The 18083-nt window shown below is 39.8% G+C and overlaps 2 protein-coding genes across 3 annotated transcripts in view; one reads left to right on the plus strand and one right to left on the minus strand.

The window, feature by feature from the left end:
• Nucleotides 1-16744: 16744 nt before the first annotated feature.
• Nucleotides 16745-17161, minus strand: LOC131419402 (putative uncharacterized protein ASB16-AS1). The gene has a single exon (XM_058564472.1). It carries the CDS (start codon nt 17159-17161, stop codon nt 16745-16747), a length of 417 nt encoding a protein of 138 aa, XP_058420455.1.
• Nucleotides 17113-18083, plus strand: part of CIBAR1 (CBY1 interacting BAR domain containing 1) — a 28267-nt gene continuing 27296 nt past the window's right edge. Inside the window, exons 1-2 of one of the 2 annotated variants that reach the window (XM_058564599.1) lie at nt 17113-17226; nt 17776-18010. In XM_058564599.1, the coding sequence (XP_058420582.1) occupies nt 17201-17226; nt 17776-18010 (261 nt within the window). In that variant the 5' untranslated portion in view covers nt 17113-17200. The remainder of the gene's footprint in view (nt 17227-17775; nt 18011-18083) is intronic. The other variant, XM_058564598.1, reaches the window with a different exon arrangement.

Consider the following 18083-nt stretch of genomic DNA (forward strand, 5'->3'; position numbering starts at 1 on the left):
ATGAATCAAAAATGGAACCACAGGAAAATTAGAAAATACTTTGAATTGAATGAAAATAAAGACACAACACATTAAAATTTGTGGAATGCAGAAAAAGCAGTGCTTAGAGAAAAGTGCCTAGCATTTATATAGCATTAAATGCACATATTAGAAAAGAAGAAAGATTTAAATACCATGTTCTAAGCTTCTATCTTAAGACACTAGAAAAAAAGGGAAGAGCAAGTCAACCTTATAGTGAGCAGAAGGTAGAAAATAAGAAGAAAAAAAGAAAGGGAGAGAGATGGAGAGGTAGAGAGAAAGAAAAAAAAAAAGGAAACCAAAAGCTAGTTCTTTGAAAAGATCAATAAAATTGATAAACCTCTAGCCAGACTAATCAAGAAAGAGAGAAGACACGAATTATCAATCTCATAAATGAAAGAGGAAGCATCACTACAGGCCCCACAGATATTAAAATACTGATAAGGGAATGCTACACACAATTTTGACTTTATAAAGTCAACAACTTAGACGAAAAGGACTGGTAGGGAGCATTCAGTCCATGTAAATGTAGAACTAATGTAGAACTAAGACTAATCATTGTATGGGTTACAGTTTCAAATATATTGTTAGTAACATTGATAATATAAAATGATAGCATTACTAATACAAACAAAATATGTGAGAAAGGGAACTGATAGGGAATATGAAGATGCTAATTTCCTTATTTTTCATGGCAGAAAGTTAAGCATGGAATCTGAAATTGAACTACATGTTTACAAAATATAAAAACTTCAATTCTTAATTACTTCTGTAATCTCTTTTTTTAAAATCTTAGTGAGATCTTTTAGGAACTAACATCTTGTGGAACAGGAAATTCATTTAGAAACTTATTTATTTCCTAAATTTCAAGCGATCCTTGTGCTCTACTTTGTTTTCTTTTTCTCTGTCATTAAATTCAATAAAATTAAAGTTAACATTTTAATAAAAAACAATATCTTAAAAATATCCTATTTTCTCCCCATTTTAAAACTGACTACAAAATTACAGTAATCAGGACAGAGTAGTACTGGCATAAAGATCAACATATAGCTCAATAGAAGACAGTTGAGATCCAGAAATAAATCCTTATATTAATGGTCAGTTGATTTTCACAATGGTGCAAAGACAATTCAACTGGGAAAAAAATAGTCTCTTCAATGAGTGTTCTGGAACAACTGGATATTCACATGAAAAAGAATAAAATTCAACTCCTTCCTCAAGTCATACACAAAAATTAACTTAAAACGGACCATAGACAAAAATGTAAGTGCCAAAACTATAAAACTCTTAGAAGAAAATATATGAGTGATTCTACATGACCTCAGGTTAGGCAAAGCCTTCTTTAATAACACCAAAAGCACAAGCAACAAAAGAAAAATTAAATAAATTGGATTTCATCAAAATTAAAAACTGTCGTGCTTCAAAAGACTCCACCAAAAAATGAAGAGACAATCCATATAATGGAAGAAAATATTTGCAAATCATATACCTGATAAGGGTCTTGTATCCAGAATATATAAAGAAATCATAACAGTAATAAAATGACAACCGATTTTAAAAAATAAGCAAAGGATCTAAATAGATGTTTCTCCAAAGAAGATATATAAATGATCAATAAGAACTTGAAAAGATGCTCAACATTATTATCCATCAAGGAAATGGAAATCAAAATAACTATGAGATATCACTTAATACCCACTAGGATGGCTAGAATCAATAAAGTCAGAAAATAACAAGTGTTGACAAGGATGTAGAGAAATTGGAGCCCTCATACACCGTTAGTGGGAATGTAAAATAGTGCGGCCACTTTGCAAAACAGCCTGGAAGTTCCTCAAAAGGTTAAACATAGTGTTACCACATGATCTAGCAATTCCCCTCCTAAGTATATACCCAAGAGAAATGCAAACATTTGTCCACACAAAAACTTGTACATAAATGTTCACAGCAGTATTATTCATAATAGCTAAAAAGTGGAAATAACCTAAACTTCTATCAACTGATGAGTGGATAAATCAAAATGGTATATCCACCCGATGAAATATTACTCAGCAATAAAAATGTTATATGTTACACCAGGAATGAACCTTGAAAATATTATGCTAAGTGAAAGAGGTCAATCACAAAAGACCACATATTATATGATTCCATTTATATGACATGTCCAGAAGAGGCAAATCTACAGAGACACAAAGTAGATTTCTGATTGCCTACGGCTGGGAGAATTGAGGAGAAATGGAGAATGACTGCTAATGTGTGTAATTTCTTTTGGAAGTGATGAAAATGTTCTAAAATTGATTGTGGTGATGGTTGCACAACTCTGTGGATATATTAAAAATGATTAAATTGTACACTTTAAATAGGTGAATTGTATGGTGTGTAAATTATATCTCAAAAAATCTGTCCCCGAAAAAGTGGATTAGGAAAATAAAATGTGATTACATCCATTAAAAATTTTTTGTGGGGCCGGCCCCATGGCTTAGCGGTTAAGTGAGCGCACTCTGCTACTGGCGGCCCGGGTTCAGATCCCAGGCACACACCGACGCACTGCTTCTCCGGCCATGCTGAGGCCGCGTCCCACATACAGCAACTAGAAGGATGTGCAACTATGACATACAACTATCTACTGGGGCTTTGGGGGGAAAAAAAAAGGAGGAGGATTGGCAACAGATGTTAGCTCAGAGCCGCTCTTCCTCAACAAAAAGAGGAGGATTAGTATGTATGTTAGCTCAGCGCTGATCTTCCTCACAAAAAAAAAAAAAATTTTGTGTGTTAAGGCCAACTTGATTTATCTTACAAATCTACAAATAAATTTATATTGGTTTCAAATAATTTGATCCATTCAGAATATCCCTAATTAAAATGGCTTAGAATTGGCCCAGCTATAAACAAATAGGCCAATGGAATAGAATGCCTAGAAACAAGCCAACTTATGTATGGAAACTAGACACAGAAGTAGTAATAAAAATCATTTGGGATGGAGGAACAGAATGATTAATTCAATAAATTAATTTGGCACAAGTGGTTATCCATACAGAAGAAGATAAAATTAGATCCTTACCTCATAGTATATACAAAAATAAATTCTAGCTAGATTAAAGACTTAATATTAAAAAATTCTGTTCTGCAAAAGTTATTACAAATGACACAAAAAGACAAGCCATTTCTATAGAGATTCTCAAGTACATAAACAGTGCAGCATATTTTGTAATAGGAAAAAATGGAAACAACTGATACTCACCTGGAGGATGCAAACGTTGTGATTTATTCATACAATAGAAATCTATACAGCATTAAATGTAACAACATGGATAAATCTCTAAAAACACAACATTCTGTTAAAAAGTAAATTTCAAAAATGTATGTAAAATATTATACCAGTTATATAAAATCTAAAAACACAAAAAATACTACGTCATTAATGGATACAAACATCTAAAGTAGAAGTATACAAATAGGCATGGAAAGAACACACACCACATTGAAGACATTGATTATCATGAGAAAAATGGAGAGAGGGAACAAGATGTAGGGGTATGGCTTTAACTATCTACAACTTTTGCTTATTAAAAATATCTGGAGTGACATCAGCATCATGGCAGAGTGAGTTATTCCCTCAGTCTCTCCCGTTTAGGTTACAACTAAATGGGCATTCATTAACCAGCAGAGGACTCCCTGCACAACACAAGACTTCTGAGAGATCCACGCAGCTGTACATCTGAAGGTGGGTGGACTGGGAGGCAGTAGAACTAAGTAAGTGCACTCTTACCCCTACCCAGCAGCAGCGAGCCAGTTCTCAGATCCTCACATAGCAGCCATGTGCAAGTAAGAGGAGGCAGGGACAGCCCAGCCTACGCGAACACTTTAGGAGTAGCAACCTGGCCTGCAGGAGCGCCCAACATGCCATGGCAGCCCTGCCTGAGGGAACGCTCTACACCCAAGTGGCAGTGGCTCAGCTACCCCATGGACGCCCCAATCCACAGCACAGCATAGGTGAGAAGGCACCCTGCAAGCTCAGAATGTGCCCCTGCCCATGGAGCACAGCAGTCCATGGGATCCACCAAGTGGTAGCTCAGCCCCTACCTGGGCGCCCCTCACCCTTAGCACAGCGAGGGCAAGAAGGTGCGCCATCCACTCAGAAGGCACCCCACCCACAGAGCACAGTAGCCCATGGGACCCACTGAGTGGCAGCTCAGCCCCTGTGTAGGTGCCCCTCCCGTCTAGTGTGCAGCAGCTCAGCAGGTGCCCGACCACCCACGCAATGCAGAGGCCCTGCCTACATAAGCACAACCTGCAGAGTGGCTGCGGCCAGCCCAGGGGAATGCAGAGTAGCCCTATCCACACGACTTTCAGCAGATGGGGCAGGATCAGAAAACACAGCTCCTACCTGCCCTCCAGTAGTGACAGGTGGAATCTGCGACCTAATACTACCTCAAATGCACTGGCATAGGATCATTTCATCAAACACCATGAAGAACTACATTAACACTTCAGAGCAGAAGGAACATGACAAGTATCCAGAAACCAATCCTGAAGTCACAGAAATTTACAATCTAAATGACAGAGAATTCAAAAATAGTTATCATACAGAAACTCAACGAGCTACAAGAAAACTCAGAAAGACAGTTCAATGAACTCAGGAATAAAATTAATGGGCAGAAGGAATACTTCACCGCAGAGACTGAAACTCTAAAAAAAATCAAACATAAATTCTGGATATGAAGAACACAATTAACGAGATAAAAAAAATCTAGAACACATAAAAAAATAGATCTGACATTATGGAGGACAGAATTAGTGATTTAGAGGATAGAAATATAGAAATGCTTCAGATGGAGGAGGAGAGAGAACTGAGACTTAAAAAAACAAAGAAATCCTTCGAAAAAAATCCGACTCAATTAGGAAAAGCAACATAAGGATTATAGGTATTCCAGAGGGAGAAGTGCGGGACAAAGGAGCAGAGAGCTTGTTCAAAGAAATAATAGCAGAGAACTTCCCAAACCTGGGGAAGGAACTGGTCTTACAAGTACATGAAGCCAATAGAACTCCTCATTACATCAATGCAAAAAGACCTTCTCCAAGGCATATAACTATTAAAACTGGCAAAAGTCAATGACAAAGAAAAACTACTAAGGACAGCAAGGCAGAAGAAAATAATCTACAAAGGAACCCCTATCAGGCTTTCAGCAGATTTCTTAGCAGAAACCTTACAGGCTAGGAGAGAATGGAATGATATATTCAAAATACTGAAAGACCAGCACTTTCAGCCAAGAATTCTCTATCCAGTGAAACTATCTTTCCAATATGATGGAGAAATAAAAGCTTTCCCAGGTAAACAAAAGCTGAGGGAGTTCATTGCCACTAGACCTCACTTACAAGAAACAATGAAGGAAGCCCTCCTACCTATAACAAAAAGTCATAGGTTTACAAAACCTTGAGCAAGGAGATAAACAGACAGATAGAATCAGAAAAGTGCAGCTCTAGTCAGGTCAGTAAACAGTCAATTAAAACATAAAATACGAAGGGAAGTAAATAACTATAAACTCTCCAATTTAGTCACAAACTTACAAGACAGAAAAGAACAATTTGTGACAACACTAACTCAGAAGGGGAAGAGCAAAGAGATGGGACCCACTTAGGCTAAGGGAGATAAGAGGCTACCAGAAAATGGATCATCTCATCTGTGAGATCTTTTATACAAACCTCATGGTAACCACTAAACAAAAAATCTGAGCAGAGCCACAAATCATAAAAAAAGAGAAAACTGAAAAAACCATCACAGAAAACCACAAAACTGAAATGGCAGTCAGAAATATAAGGTAAAAGAAACAATGGAAATATAGAACAACCAGACAACAAGAGATAAAATGACAGTATTAAGTCCTCACACACCAAAAATCACTCTAAATGTAAATGGATTGAATTTACCAATCAAAAGACACAGAGTGGCTGGATGGATTAAAAAATAAGACCCAACAATATGCTGCCTCCAGAAAACACATCTCAGCTCTAAAGACAAACTTAGGCTCAGAGTGAAGGGATGGAAGACAATACTCCAAGCAAATAGCAAGCAAAAGAAAGCAGGTTTTGCCATACTTATATCACACAAAGCAGACTTCAAGATAAAAAAGACAATGAGAGACAAAGAGGGGCAGTATATAATGATAAAAGGAACATTCCACCAAGAGGACATAACACTTATGAATATATATGCACCTAACATGGGAGCACAAAAGTATATAAAGCAACTATTAACAGACCTAAAAGGAGAAATTGACATCAACACAATAATAGTAGGGGGCCTCAACACCCCACATACATCAATGGATAGATCATACAGATAGAAAGTCAACAAGGAAACAATGGCCTTAAATGAAATACTAGACCAGATGGACTTAATAGATATATATAGAACATTCCATCCAAAAACAGCAGAATATACATTCTTCTCAAGTGCACATGGAGCATTCTCAAAGATAGATCATATGTCGGGAAACAAGGCAAGCTTCAATAAATTTAAGAAGATTGAAATCATATCAAGCATCTTTTCTGACCACAATGCTATGAAACAAGAAATCAACTATTTAAAAAAAGGCTGGGAAAGTCAGAAATATTTGGAGACTAAACAACATGCTACCGAACAACCATTGGATCAATGAAGAAATCAAAGGAGAAATCAAAAAATACCTGGAGACAAATGAAAATGAAAACACAACATACCAAATCTTATGGAATGCAGCAAAAGCGGTTCTAAAAGGGAAATGTATAGCAATACAGGACTACCTCAACAAAGAAGAAAAATCTCAAATAAGTAGTCTTAAACTATACTTAACAGAACAAGAAGAACAAACAAAGCCCAAAGTCAGCAGAAGGAGGGAAAAAATAAAAATTGGAGCAGAAATAAATGAAATAGAGACAAAAAAAGACAATATAAAGGACCAATGAAACTAAGAGCTGGTTCTTTGAGAAGATAAACAAAACTGACAAACCCCTAGCCAGACTCACTAGGAAAAAAAGAGAGAAGACTCAAATAAATAAAATTAGAAATGAAAGAGGATAAATTACAACAGATACCACAGAAATACAGAGGATTATCAGAGAACACTATGAAAAACTATATGCCAACAAATTGGACAACCTAGAAGAAATGGATAAATTCTTAGACTCATACAACCTTCCACAACTGAATCAAGAAGAAATAGAGAATCTGAATAGACCAATCACAAGTAAAGAGATTGAAACAGTAATCAAAAATGTCCCCAGAAAACAAAAGTCCAGCACCAGATGGCTTCTCTGGACAATTCTACCAAACATTCAAAGAGGATTTAATACCTATCCTTCTCAAACTATTCCAAAAAATTGAAGAAGATGAATTGCTTCCTAACTCATTCTATGAGGCCAACATTACCCTGATATCAAAGCCAGGCAAGGACAACACAAAGAAGGAAAATTACAAGCCAATATGCTAATGAACATAGACGCAAAAAGCCTCAACAAAATACACTAGCAAATCGAATACAGTAATACATTAAAAGGAATATACACTATGATCAAGTGGGATTTGTACCAGGGATGCAGAGATGGTTCAAAATCTGCAAATCAATCAATGTCATACACCACATTAACAAAACAAGGAATAAAAACCATATGATCATCTCAATAGATGCAGAGAAGGCATTTGACAAGATCCAACATCCATTTATGATAAAAACTCTCAACAAAATGGGTATAGAAGGAAAGTACCTTAACATAATAAAGGCCATATATGACAAACCCACAGCCAACATCATACTCAATGGGGAAAAACTGAAAGCCATCCCTCTGAAAACAGGAACAAGACAAGTGTGCCCACTCTCGCCACTCTCATTCAACACAGTACTGGAGGTTCTGACCAGAGCAATTAGTCAAGAAAAATGAATGAAAGGAATCCAAATAGGCAACAAAGAAGTGAAACTCTCGCTGTTTGCAGATGACATGACCTTATATATAGAAAACCCTAAAGAATCCATTGGAAAACTATTAGAAATAATCAACAACAACAGCAAAGTTGCAGAGTACAAAATCAACTTACAGAAATCAGTTGTATTTCTATACACTACAAATGAACTAGCAAAAAGAGCAGTCAAGAATACAATTTTATTTACAATTGCAAAAAAAGAATAAAATATCTAGGAATAAATTTAACCGAGGAGGTGAAAGACCTATACAATGAAAGACATTATTGAAAAAATTCAAAGAAGACATAAAGAAATGGAAAGATATTCCATGCTCATGGATTGGAAGGATAGACATAGATAAAATGTCCATATTACCTAAAGCAATCTACAGATTCAATGCAACCCCAATCAGAATCCCAACGACATTCTTCACAGAAAGAGAACAAAGAATCCTAATATTTATATGGAACAACAAAAGACCCCCAAATAGCCAAAGGAATCCTGAGAAAAAAGAACAAAGCTCGAGGTACCACAATACCTGACTTCAAAATATACTACAAAGCTATAGTAACCAAAACAGCATGGTACTGGCACAAAAACAGACACACAGATCAAAGGAACAGAATTGAAAGCCCAGACATAAAACCACACACCTATGGGCAGCTAATCTTTGAGAAAGGAGACAAGAACATACAATAGAGAATGGAAAGTCTCTTCAATAAATGGTGTTGGGAAAACTGGGCGGCCACATGCAGAAGAATGAAAGTAGATCATTATCTTACACCATACACAAAAATTAACTCAAAATGAATTAAAGACTTGAATGTAAGACCTGAAATCATAAAATTCGTTGAAGAAAATATAGGCAGTACACTCTTTGACATCAGTCTTAGCGGCATCTTTTTGAATACCATGTCTACTCAGGCAAGGAAAACAAAAGAAAAAATAAACAAATGGGACTACATCAGACCAAAAAGCTTCTGCAAGGCAAAGGAAATCATGAACAAAACGAAAAGACAACCCACCAACTGGGAGAAAATATTAACAAATCATATATCCTACAAGGGGGTAATTTCCAAAATATATAAAGAACTCATGCAACTCAACAACAAAAAGACAAACAACCTGATCAAAAAATGGGCAGAGGATATGAACAGACATTTCCAAAGAAGATATACAGATGGCCAACAGGCACATGAAAAGATGTTCAATGTCACTAATTACACTAATTACTAGAGAAATGCAAATCAAAACTACAATGAGATATCACCTCACACCCATCAGAATGGCTATAATTAACAAGAAGAGAAATAGTCTTGGGAAGGATGAGGAGAAAAGGGAAACCTAATCCACTGCTGGTGGGAATGCAAACTGATTCAGCCTCTATGGAAAACAGTATGGAGATTTCTCAAAACATTAAAAATAGAAATACCATATGACCCAAATATCCCACTACTGCGTATTTATCCAAAGAGCTTGAAGTCAACAATTCAAAGAGAGTTATGCACCCCTATGTTCATTGCAGCATTACTCACAGTAGCCAAGATGTGGAAGCAACCCAAGTGTCCATCAACTGATGAATGAGTAAAGAAGATGTGGTATATATATACAATGGAATACTACTCAGTCTAAAAAAAGACAAAATCATCCCATTTGCAACAACACGGATGGACCTTGAGGGTATTATGTGAAGTGAAATAAGCCAGACAGAGAAAGACAAACACTGTATGATTTCACTCATATGTGGAAGATAAACAAACACATGGATAAAGAGAACAGATTAGTGGTTACCAGAGGGGAAGGGGGTAGGGGGATGGGCAAAAGGGGTAAAGAGGCACATATGAATGGTGACAGATAAAAACTAGACTATTGGGTGGTTAGCACGATGCAGTCTATACAGAAACTGATATATAATAATGTACACCTGAAATTACACAATGTTATAAACCAATATGACCTCAATAAAAGAAAAAACATTAAATTGTTACACATTTCTAATTTTCTATTGTTCAAGCAACACTTTGTTTTATCCAAAAGGTCTACCTACATATTGTAAATCATATCACTATTGTGAATGTTTTTTGTTTTTCTCCCTTTTAAACCTTGTCATGTTTTCATTTGAATTCGGCAGCTTTCTTTATCTGAAAAATAAAAATACAAAATGTTTTCTTGTAAAAAAAAATCTGAAGAGAATATGGTAAAATCTGCCCAGTGAATATATAGGGGTCAGTTAATTATTTTCTGTATGTTTGATACATTTCATAATGTAAAAAAAAAAAGTTAAATAATGCCCCAAATAAAATTTTTAAACACACACACAAATCCTATTTTTATAAGATTGTTTGTCGTCATGTCTGTTATACATATGCATATTTATATATATATATGCTCTACCTCTACCTGTCAGATAGATAGATCAATCTAGAAAAATAGATAGATCGATCTAGAAAAATGTTCACCTAATATCAACATAATATTTTAGCATACAGCATTGGCATGCTCTTCTTTATTGTGCTTCTCAAGTTTTGATGGAAGTTTTGATAATAAATATGTATCAATTTTTTTAATAAAAGCTTTGCTTTATTTTTTTTCCATACTTTATTCAGATTTCCTTACTTTTTACCTAATGTCCATTTCCTGTTCCAGGACCCCATCCAGGACACCACATTACATTTAGTTGTCATGTCTCCTTAAACTCCTCTTGGCTGTGACAGATTTTTAGGCTTTCCTTATTTTTGATGACCTTGGCAGTTTTGAGGAGGAGTACTAGTCAGGCATTTTGTAAAATGTCCCTGTGCTGGGATTTATCTGATGTGTTTCTCAAGATTACACAGGGTTATGGGATTTGAGGAGGAAGACCACAGGTGTAAGGTGCTCTTTTCATCATATCATATCAAGGGGACATATTGGTAACATGACTTATCACTGTTGATATTGATGTTACTCAACTGGCTGAGGTGCTGTTTGCCATGTTTCTGCGCTGTAAATTACTCTCTTCCCCTTTCTTTGGAAGGAAGTCGCTATGTGCTGTCCACCCTTAAGAAGTGGGCAGCTACGCTCCACCTCTCTGAGGGCAGAGTATCTACACTAATTATTTGGAATTGTTCTGCCTGGGAGATCTGTCTTTCCCTCTCCATTTATTTATTTATTCACTCATTCACTCATTGATTTATCTCAGCATGGACTCAGGGACATTTCTTTTTTACTTTGGGTTATAATCCATTACTACTTTACTTTAATGCTATGTTGTTGGGGGCTCTTTCATTTGGTCTCTGTATCCCTCTTACATACCCCCTCAGTGTGTTGTTTTTGTTTTGTTTTGTGTCAATTTTTCAAAGCAATATGCAAAAAGATTAATGTATTAGTAATGAGATAGATGCTAAGAGATATATTAATAGGCTTAGTACAGTGTCAAGCACAAAGACCTTATTTATTTATTTATTTTTGTGAGGAAAATCAGCCCTGAGCTAACATCCATGCTAATCCTCCTCTTTTTGCTGAGGAAGACCAGCTCTGAGCTAACATCCATTGCCAATACTCCTCCTTTTTTTCCCCAAAGCCCCAGTAGATAGTTGTATGTCATAGTTGCACATCCTTCTAGTTGCTGTATGTGGGACTTGGCCTCAGCATGGCCGGAGAAGCAGTGCATGGGTGCGCGCCCTGATCCGAAGCCGGGCTGCCAGGAGCGGAGCGCGCGCTTTTAACAGCTAAGCCACGGGAGGGCCCAAGCACAAAGACCTTAATCATAAGTAAAGTTACTGATATAACAGCTAACAACACTAGCTCAACAACAATATTATTAAAAAGTTCTACCTTATTTTTTAAATTTTCCAATCAGAAAACACTGAGAGATCTATGATATTAATAATAGCTAACCTTTGTGGAGCACTTACTGTGTCAGGTACCATGATAAGCACTTAACATCTACTGCTCCATTTAATCCTCACAACAACCCTACAGCTAACCTTGAGGAATATAAGGCTTAGTTTTAGCACTCTAGGAATCAAGGACAGTGCTTCTCCAAGTGTGGTCCCTGGACCAGCAGCATCAGTACCACTTGAGAACTTGTTACAAATGCATATTCTTGGCTTTCACTCCAGATCTCCTGAATCAGAAACTCTGGGGCCGGGGCCTAGAAATCTGTGTGTTAACATGCCCTCCAGGTGATTCTGAGGCATGCTAACCCTTGAAAGAGTGATGGAGGCAGACTTTAAATCCAGGTGTGAGACCTCAGATCCCATCAAAACCCATGAGCTTTATCACTTAGTAATACTCCCTCCTCAATATACTAAGAAGAAAACCAGTTATAGGTGATTTCTACTTAAAAACTGGTCATAAAAGAGATCAGAGTCTGGGGCAGTTTCATTCTATCCCCTTAGCTTCTAGCGCTTGACCAAATTATTTTAGGTACTAAATTCACCACTAGAGGGAGTCCCTATAACCTTTCAAATATTGAATCTTTAAGGAGTAAAAAATAAACAAAACCAAACAAACAAAACATTAAATCTTTTTCTGGAGAGAAGTTTTATTTCTATGTATCAGCATTAAAACAATTTGCTTAAGCTACTTAACATGGAACAGCTTCATTTGAAGTTACATTGTTCAGGCATAAACAATGGCAAATAAATACATCATGGTTGGTCACTTACCATCTTTCTTCGTTTCTAAAGTGGGACAAAGTAGGAGGGAAGGAGAAAGCTAAGATTAACAAAATAACAACATAATTTAAATAAAATGACCTAATTTAAACTACATCATCACCTCTAAAGTTCCAAAGAAATAAGACTGGAAGAAAATTCAAAAAATGATCCAGTTATGTGTATTGCTGTCTCTCTCCACCTTAGAGCACTTGGGTTAAAGAATGGTAAACCCAGCACCGGGTACGCGATGAGTTCTCAGTGAGTGGTGTTGAATAAATGAGTGAAGCAGGTTAATGTAACTCTGTGCCTCCACTGGACCTTTCTTAAACCATCCTAAACAAACTGAAATTCACCAAATATTACGCAAAATAAGATTGTGCTGTTTTCACAATAAATACACAAGTATCATGTAGTAGTTTAGGAAAAGTCCTGAAATGTCATGTTATACTGCTTATAATCTGGAACAATAATTTCCAGAAACTTTGGAATGCTGCACCCAATGATTGATCATTGACACACATTCTCCTTAATCCAAATATGGAATGGCATTCATTAACTACCTAAAGTAATTTATTTATGTTTACATTTGTTTAAGAACTTTGCAAAAAAATCATAATGAAAGAGAGAGAAAGATAGAAAGATAGATATGTTCTGGTACAGGGGGAAGAGCATTGGAGAGGGAAGACAATGGATTTAATTCCAGCTCCCCTACCATTTCATCATGCGACTTTGGCCAAGGCACTTGGCCACCCCAGGCTCCCAGCTCCTCTTCTAAGAGATGATGTGTCCTAGGAGAAGCATAGCCTTAAAGAAAGTGCCTCCAAGCAGTGAAAAGACTTGAGAACAATTGTGTTGATGCATGTTTTGAAATGTCTGTTGACAGGAGACAAAGGGCCCAGGTCTCAGGAGAAGGGTTCCTAGAACATATTCATTCCATATATTGAGTGGAGACTGAAACAGTGCAATTCAATGTACATTTGTTCAATAATTACCATACTATACATGAGGCATTTGCTAACAAATTTACGAGATACGTGAGGAATAAGGTAGTCCTTGCTGTAACACATCAATACTAAGATAAGGACTGTGATGGTTAGTTTGTGTTAACTTGACTGGGCCACAGGATGCCCAGACATTTGGCCAAACATTATTCTGGGTGTGTTTGTGAGGGTGTTTCTGGATGAGATTAACATTTGAATTGGTAGACTGGGTAAAAAGATTGCCCTCCCTAATGTGGGTGGGCCCCATCCAATCAATTTAAAACCTGACTGGAACAAAAAGGCTAGAAGAAGAGAGAACTCCTCCTGCCTGACTGCTTAAGCTGGGATATTGGCTTTTTCCAGCCTTCAGACTCAGCCAGAAACATCAGCCCTTCTCAGGTCTTGAGCCTGCCAGCTTTCAGACTGGACTTTAGACTATCCGCTCTCCTGGGTCTCCAGCTTGCTGACTGCATATCTTGGGACTAAGCCTCCATAATCACATGAGCCAGTTCTTTATAATAAAACCACATATATACATACATCATTATATATATTCTTTTCTTTCTATTGCCTCTGTTTCTCCGGAGAACCCTGACCAACACAAGGACCAAACTCCTTAGCATGGCCAAAACATCCTCACGACCTGGTCCGTACCTACCCCTCTAGCTATATCATATATCATCATGCCCACCTCCTCCACTCCAACCTCATTGGTGTTCTCCCATTTCCTCACACACACCATGCTCTCTGTCATGGGGTTTTCACTCACTCACTTATTCATCAATAAATTCAACTATTGAGTTCCCACTGTGAGTCAAAGACTGTGGAGGTATGGGGAATATAATGTGAACCAGACAGCACTAGTTTCATACAGAATGTATTCTAGTCATGGGAGACAGAAACAGCATATAAACAAATAGGTTAATTTCACAGAGTGACATGTGCTTCAAAGGAAACAAAACAGGGTGATATGGTAATAACTAGGTGATCAGAGAAAGCCTCACTCTGTGGGTGCCTTTAAGCAGAATGCTATATGATAAGAAGGGGCTAGCCATACGAAGATCTGAGTAAGGAGTGTTCTAGACAGAGAAAATAACAAACACAAAACTGACTCTGAGCTTGAAACATGCTAGTAACAGAAAGAAAGATTTTGTAGCTATAGCACAGCGGGGCAGTGAGAGAAGGTAGATGGGTAGGCAGGAATGAGATATAGCCTTAACAGCCAGAATAAGGATTCAAAATTTTATTTTAAGCACACTGGGAATCTTTCTTAGTCCACTTGAGCTGCTATAACAAAAAAACCATAAACCAGATAGCTTATAAAAACAGAAATTTATTTCTCACAGTTCTAGAGGCTGGGAAGTCCAAGATCATGGCACTGACAGATTCAGGGCCTGGTGAGAGCCTCTTTCTCATTGATGGTCATCTTCTCAGTGTAACATGCAGAAGGAGCTAGGGACATCTCTGGAGTATCTTTTATAAGAGCACTAATCACACTGATGAGGGCTCCACCCTCATGACCCAAGTACCTCACAAAGGCCCCATCTCCTAATACCACGACCTTAGGGGTTAGGATTTCAACATATAGGTTTTGGGGAGACACAAATATTCAGATCATTTAGCAGAGGCTTTGAAAGGTTGGCATAATCTGATCTACATTTTTGGTTTTGCATTGCACTGTGTAACTGTGGATGTGAAGAGAACAGTAAGAAAGGTTTTCAGTAAAGGTGAGTGATGCTTGGATTATGGTGATGTAGAAAAATGAAGACTGAATGATTCAGGATATGTTTTGGAGGTGGACCAGATGGAAATTGCCAGTGCACCCGGGGGAAAAGAAAGAATGATTCCTTGGTTTTTGACTTGAACAATCAGCCTGAGGGTGGCATCATTTTCTGAGACATAGAAGTTGGGGTAGAGATGGGAATGGGGTTGGGAGGAGGATAATTTGCCTACACTGTCCTTCTCTCTGGACTGTTTTTCTCTCCCTCTTCACCTAGTTAACCCCTTCCCAATCTTTGGATCTCAGCTTAAATGTCACTTTCTCAATGAATTTCTTTCCCCAACTAGTTCAAATGAAACTTCTGTACTAAGCACATCCATGCTCTCTTGGTGCCATGTACTTTCCCTTAGTAGCTGTGTTACATTGCAAAAGTGGCCACTAACATGTTGCCCCTGCTGACAGCCTTCCCACCCTCAGACTTGTGAGGCCTTCCCAGCTCCTCCAGCCACTTGCAGACCTGCCAGCTGACCAGAAAAATATGCAAGAGCCCAGTCAAGCAGACCCAAAGTAGAAGAACCACTCAGCCCACTCAGAGAATGTTGAGTTAGCTAAAGGATTGTTGTAAGACACTAGGTTTTATGGTAGTTTGTTACACAGCAAAAGCTGATACAGTAGCACATACCTTAGTTGCAATTTTACATGTATTTGTTTGATTGGTGTCTATCCCTGCGATCAGACTGCAAGCTCTGTAAGAGCAAAGACTATTCTGATTTTAAGTTACCACTCCAGCTCAGAGCTCGGCATAATATCTGGAATACAACAGGCATTCAACACAACTTCCTGAAGGAATGCAAGGGGAGAGGAGGGGTATACACTGTAACATGAGAGCCTAAGAGGAGTTCTGTAAGAAAAGTAACAAAGGACTGGGGACATCCCTTTGTCCAAAAGAAACCTTTATCAGCACAAAGCACTGAGGAATACAAGACCAAAATTACATTTCCTCTGCCTCCAAGAGCTCAAAGTCTAGACTACAGGAGACAGTACAAAATCAACAGAATAGACTACCAGAGGAAGGGGGCTCTAACGCTGTCTGGAAAAGGGAAGCGCGGGAGTTGTCAAGGGAGGTTTCTGGAGAGGGGTAAATCTCGAATTTAGTCCTAACGGAGAACAGGTGCACAAGCGAAGGCCAAGAGGGCGGAAAGAACACGGGTGTTCAAAGGCAAGTCTCCTGTTTGTTCTTGATTTCAGGGTATTGTTACGGTTTACGTGTCTGTCTCCTCATCACTCTAAGGCCCTTCAGCGTAGAGGCCTCTTCTTCTAAGATTGTCTAATACAATCTTTTCCACTAAATAGGAGCTCGAAAATATTTGCTGACTAAATGAAAAGTTAAAGATGAGGCGATAAGCACTGCTCCTTCCAAAGGCAGCTTCCAAGAGACCACATTTTCAGCATCTACGCAGAGAAGCAGACAAACTGAGCATATGTTCTAAGACCAACTGTCGCATACGCAGAGGGGACCCCTGGCCTTTGGTTTCGCCTTTCCCTCCTGGTTACTGGGTGATGGGCTTTCTTCCTCCTTTGCCCCCAGTCCGGCCGGGAAGGGCAGGAGCCGCGAGTTGGGTAAGCGCGGCTCTCCAGCAGCGAGAAGGGCCCGGCAGCGCGCACCGGCTTCCGCGACCTTCCCGGCAACCCCGGCCGGGGCGGGGGTGGGCGCCGCGCTCCCGCCGACTCGGGCCGTGGCCGCAGGGCGCGCGCCGCGTTGCCGTAGAAACGCCGGGGCCGGCGCGGCGGCGCGCGGGGCGGGCTCTCGGGCTCCCGGCGGCGGCTCGCGCCCCAGCGCACGCCCGGGCGCCTCGGAGCCGCGATCATTGGGTCCAGCCCCGGGTCCCAGGCCGTGCGCGAGGCAAGATGTTGAGGCGCGTCTTGGAAAACCGGTAACAGCCCCGGGGCCCCAGCTGCCCAGGGCCCGCCACACGCGAGGGCCAGGGTGGGAGAAGTGGAGCCTCTCTCCGTGGGGCCTCCGCGCCGAATTCGGACCCCGGGCCGGGGGCTGGACCGTCCCCGCTGCGCTCTGGGGCCTACCTCCCAGGGCTGCGGCGAGCCCGCGGCCGGGCCGGCTCCACCCGCCCGCTCTCCCCGGGCTCCGGTCCCCGCGCTGCCGCCGGCGGTGCGGATGCCTGGGAGGCCGCCGGGCGCCCGGGCCGCGCAGCGCCGAGCAGCCCTAGCAGCGCCACCTCGCAGCGGCGCGGCCGGCCGGAGCCTGGCCTCGTGGTGCGCCTCCACGGTCGGGATATTGAGCCCAGGCCCCGAATGGGGACGTAGAGGAGGGGAATCCGCCTCGGGAGGTGGTGGGAGTGTTGATGGTTTGCGCCTTAGAAGCTGCAAAATGCCCCGGGAATGTTTGCATATCAAATTAACTTGAAGATGAAGTCATCTCATCTCTAATGAGAATGATTTGCCTTTTGTGTCACCTTTTTCTCTAGGGACGCTCAAACCAGACAACTGCAAGATGCTGTCACAAATGTAGAGAAGCATTTTGGGGAGCTGTGCCAAATCTTTGCTGCTTATGTGCGGAAAACTGCCAGACTGCGAGACAAAGCAGACCTCCTGGTGAATGAAATCAACATGTATGCCTCTACAGAGACCCCACACTTAAAGCAGGGCCTGAAAAACTTTGCTGATGAGTTTGCCAAACTTCAGGATTATCGACAAGCAGAGGTATGGAGTGAGGTCACAGCGTGATTTTGGTGAATGAGCCCTGAAGTAGTGGATGAAGGAAACCGGAAGACTC

This window comes from Diceros bicornis, chromosome 21 (assembly GCF_020826845.1).
Source record: "Diceros bicornis minor isolate mBicDic1 chromosome 21, mDicBic1.mat.cur, whole genome shotgun sequence".
Lineage (NCBI taxonomy): Eukaryota > Metazoa > Chordata > Mammalia > Perissodactyla > Rhinocerotidae > Diceros > Diceros bicornis.

Coding starts and splice junctions, on each gene's coding strand:
- LOC131419402 (XM_058564472.1), bottom strand. CDS start 17,161: ATGATCGCGGCTCCGAGGCGCCCGGGCGTGCGCTGGGGCGCGAGCCGC.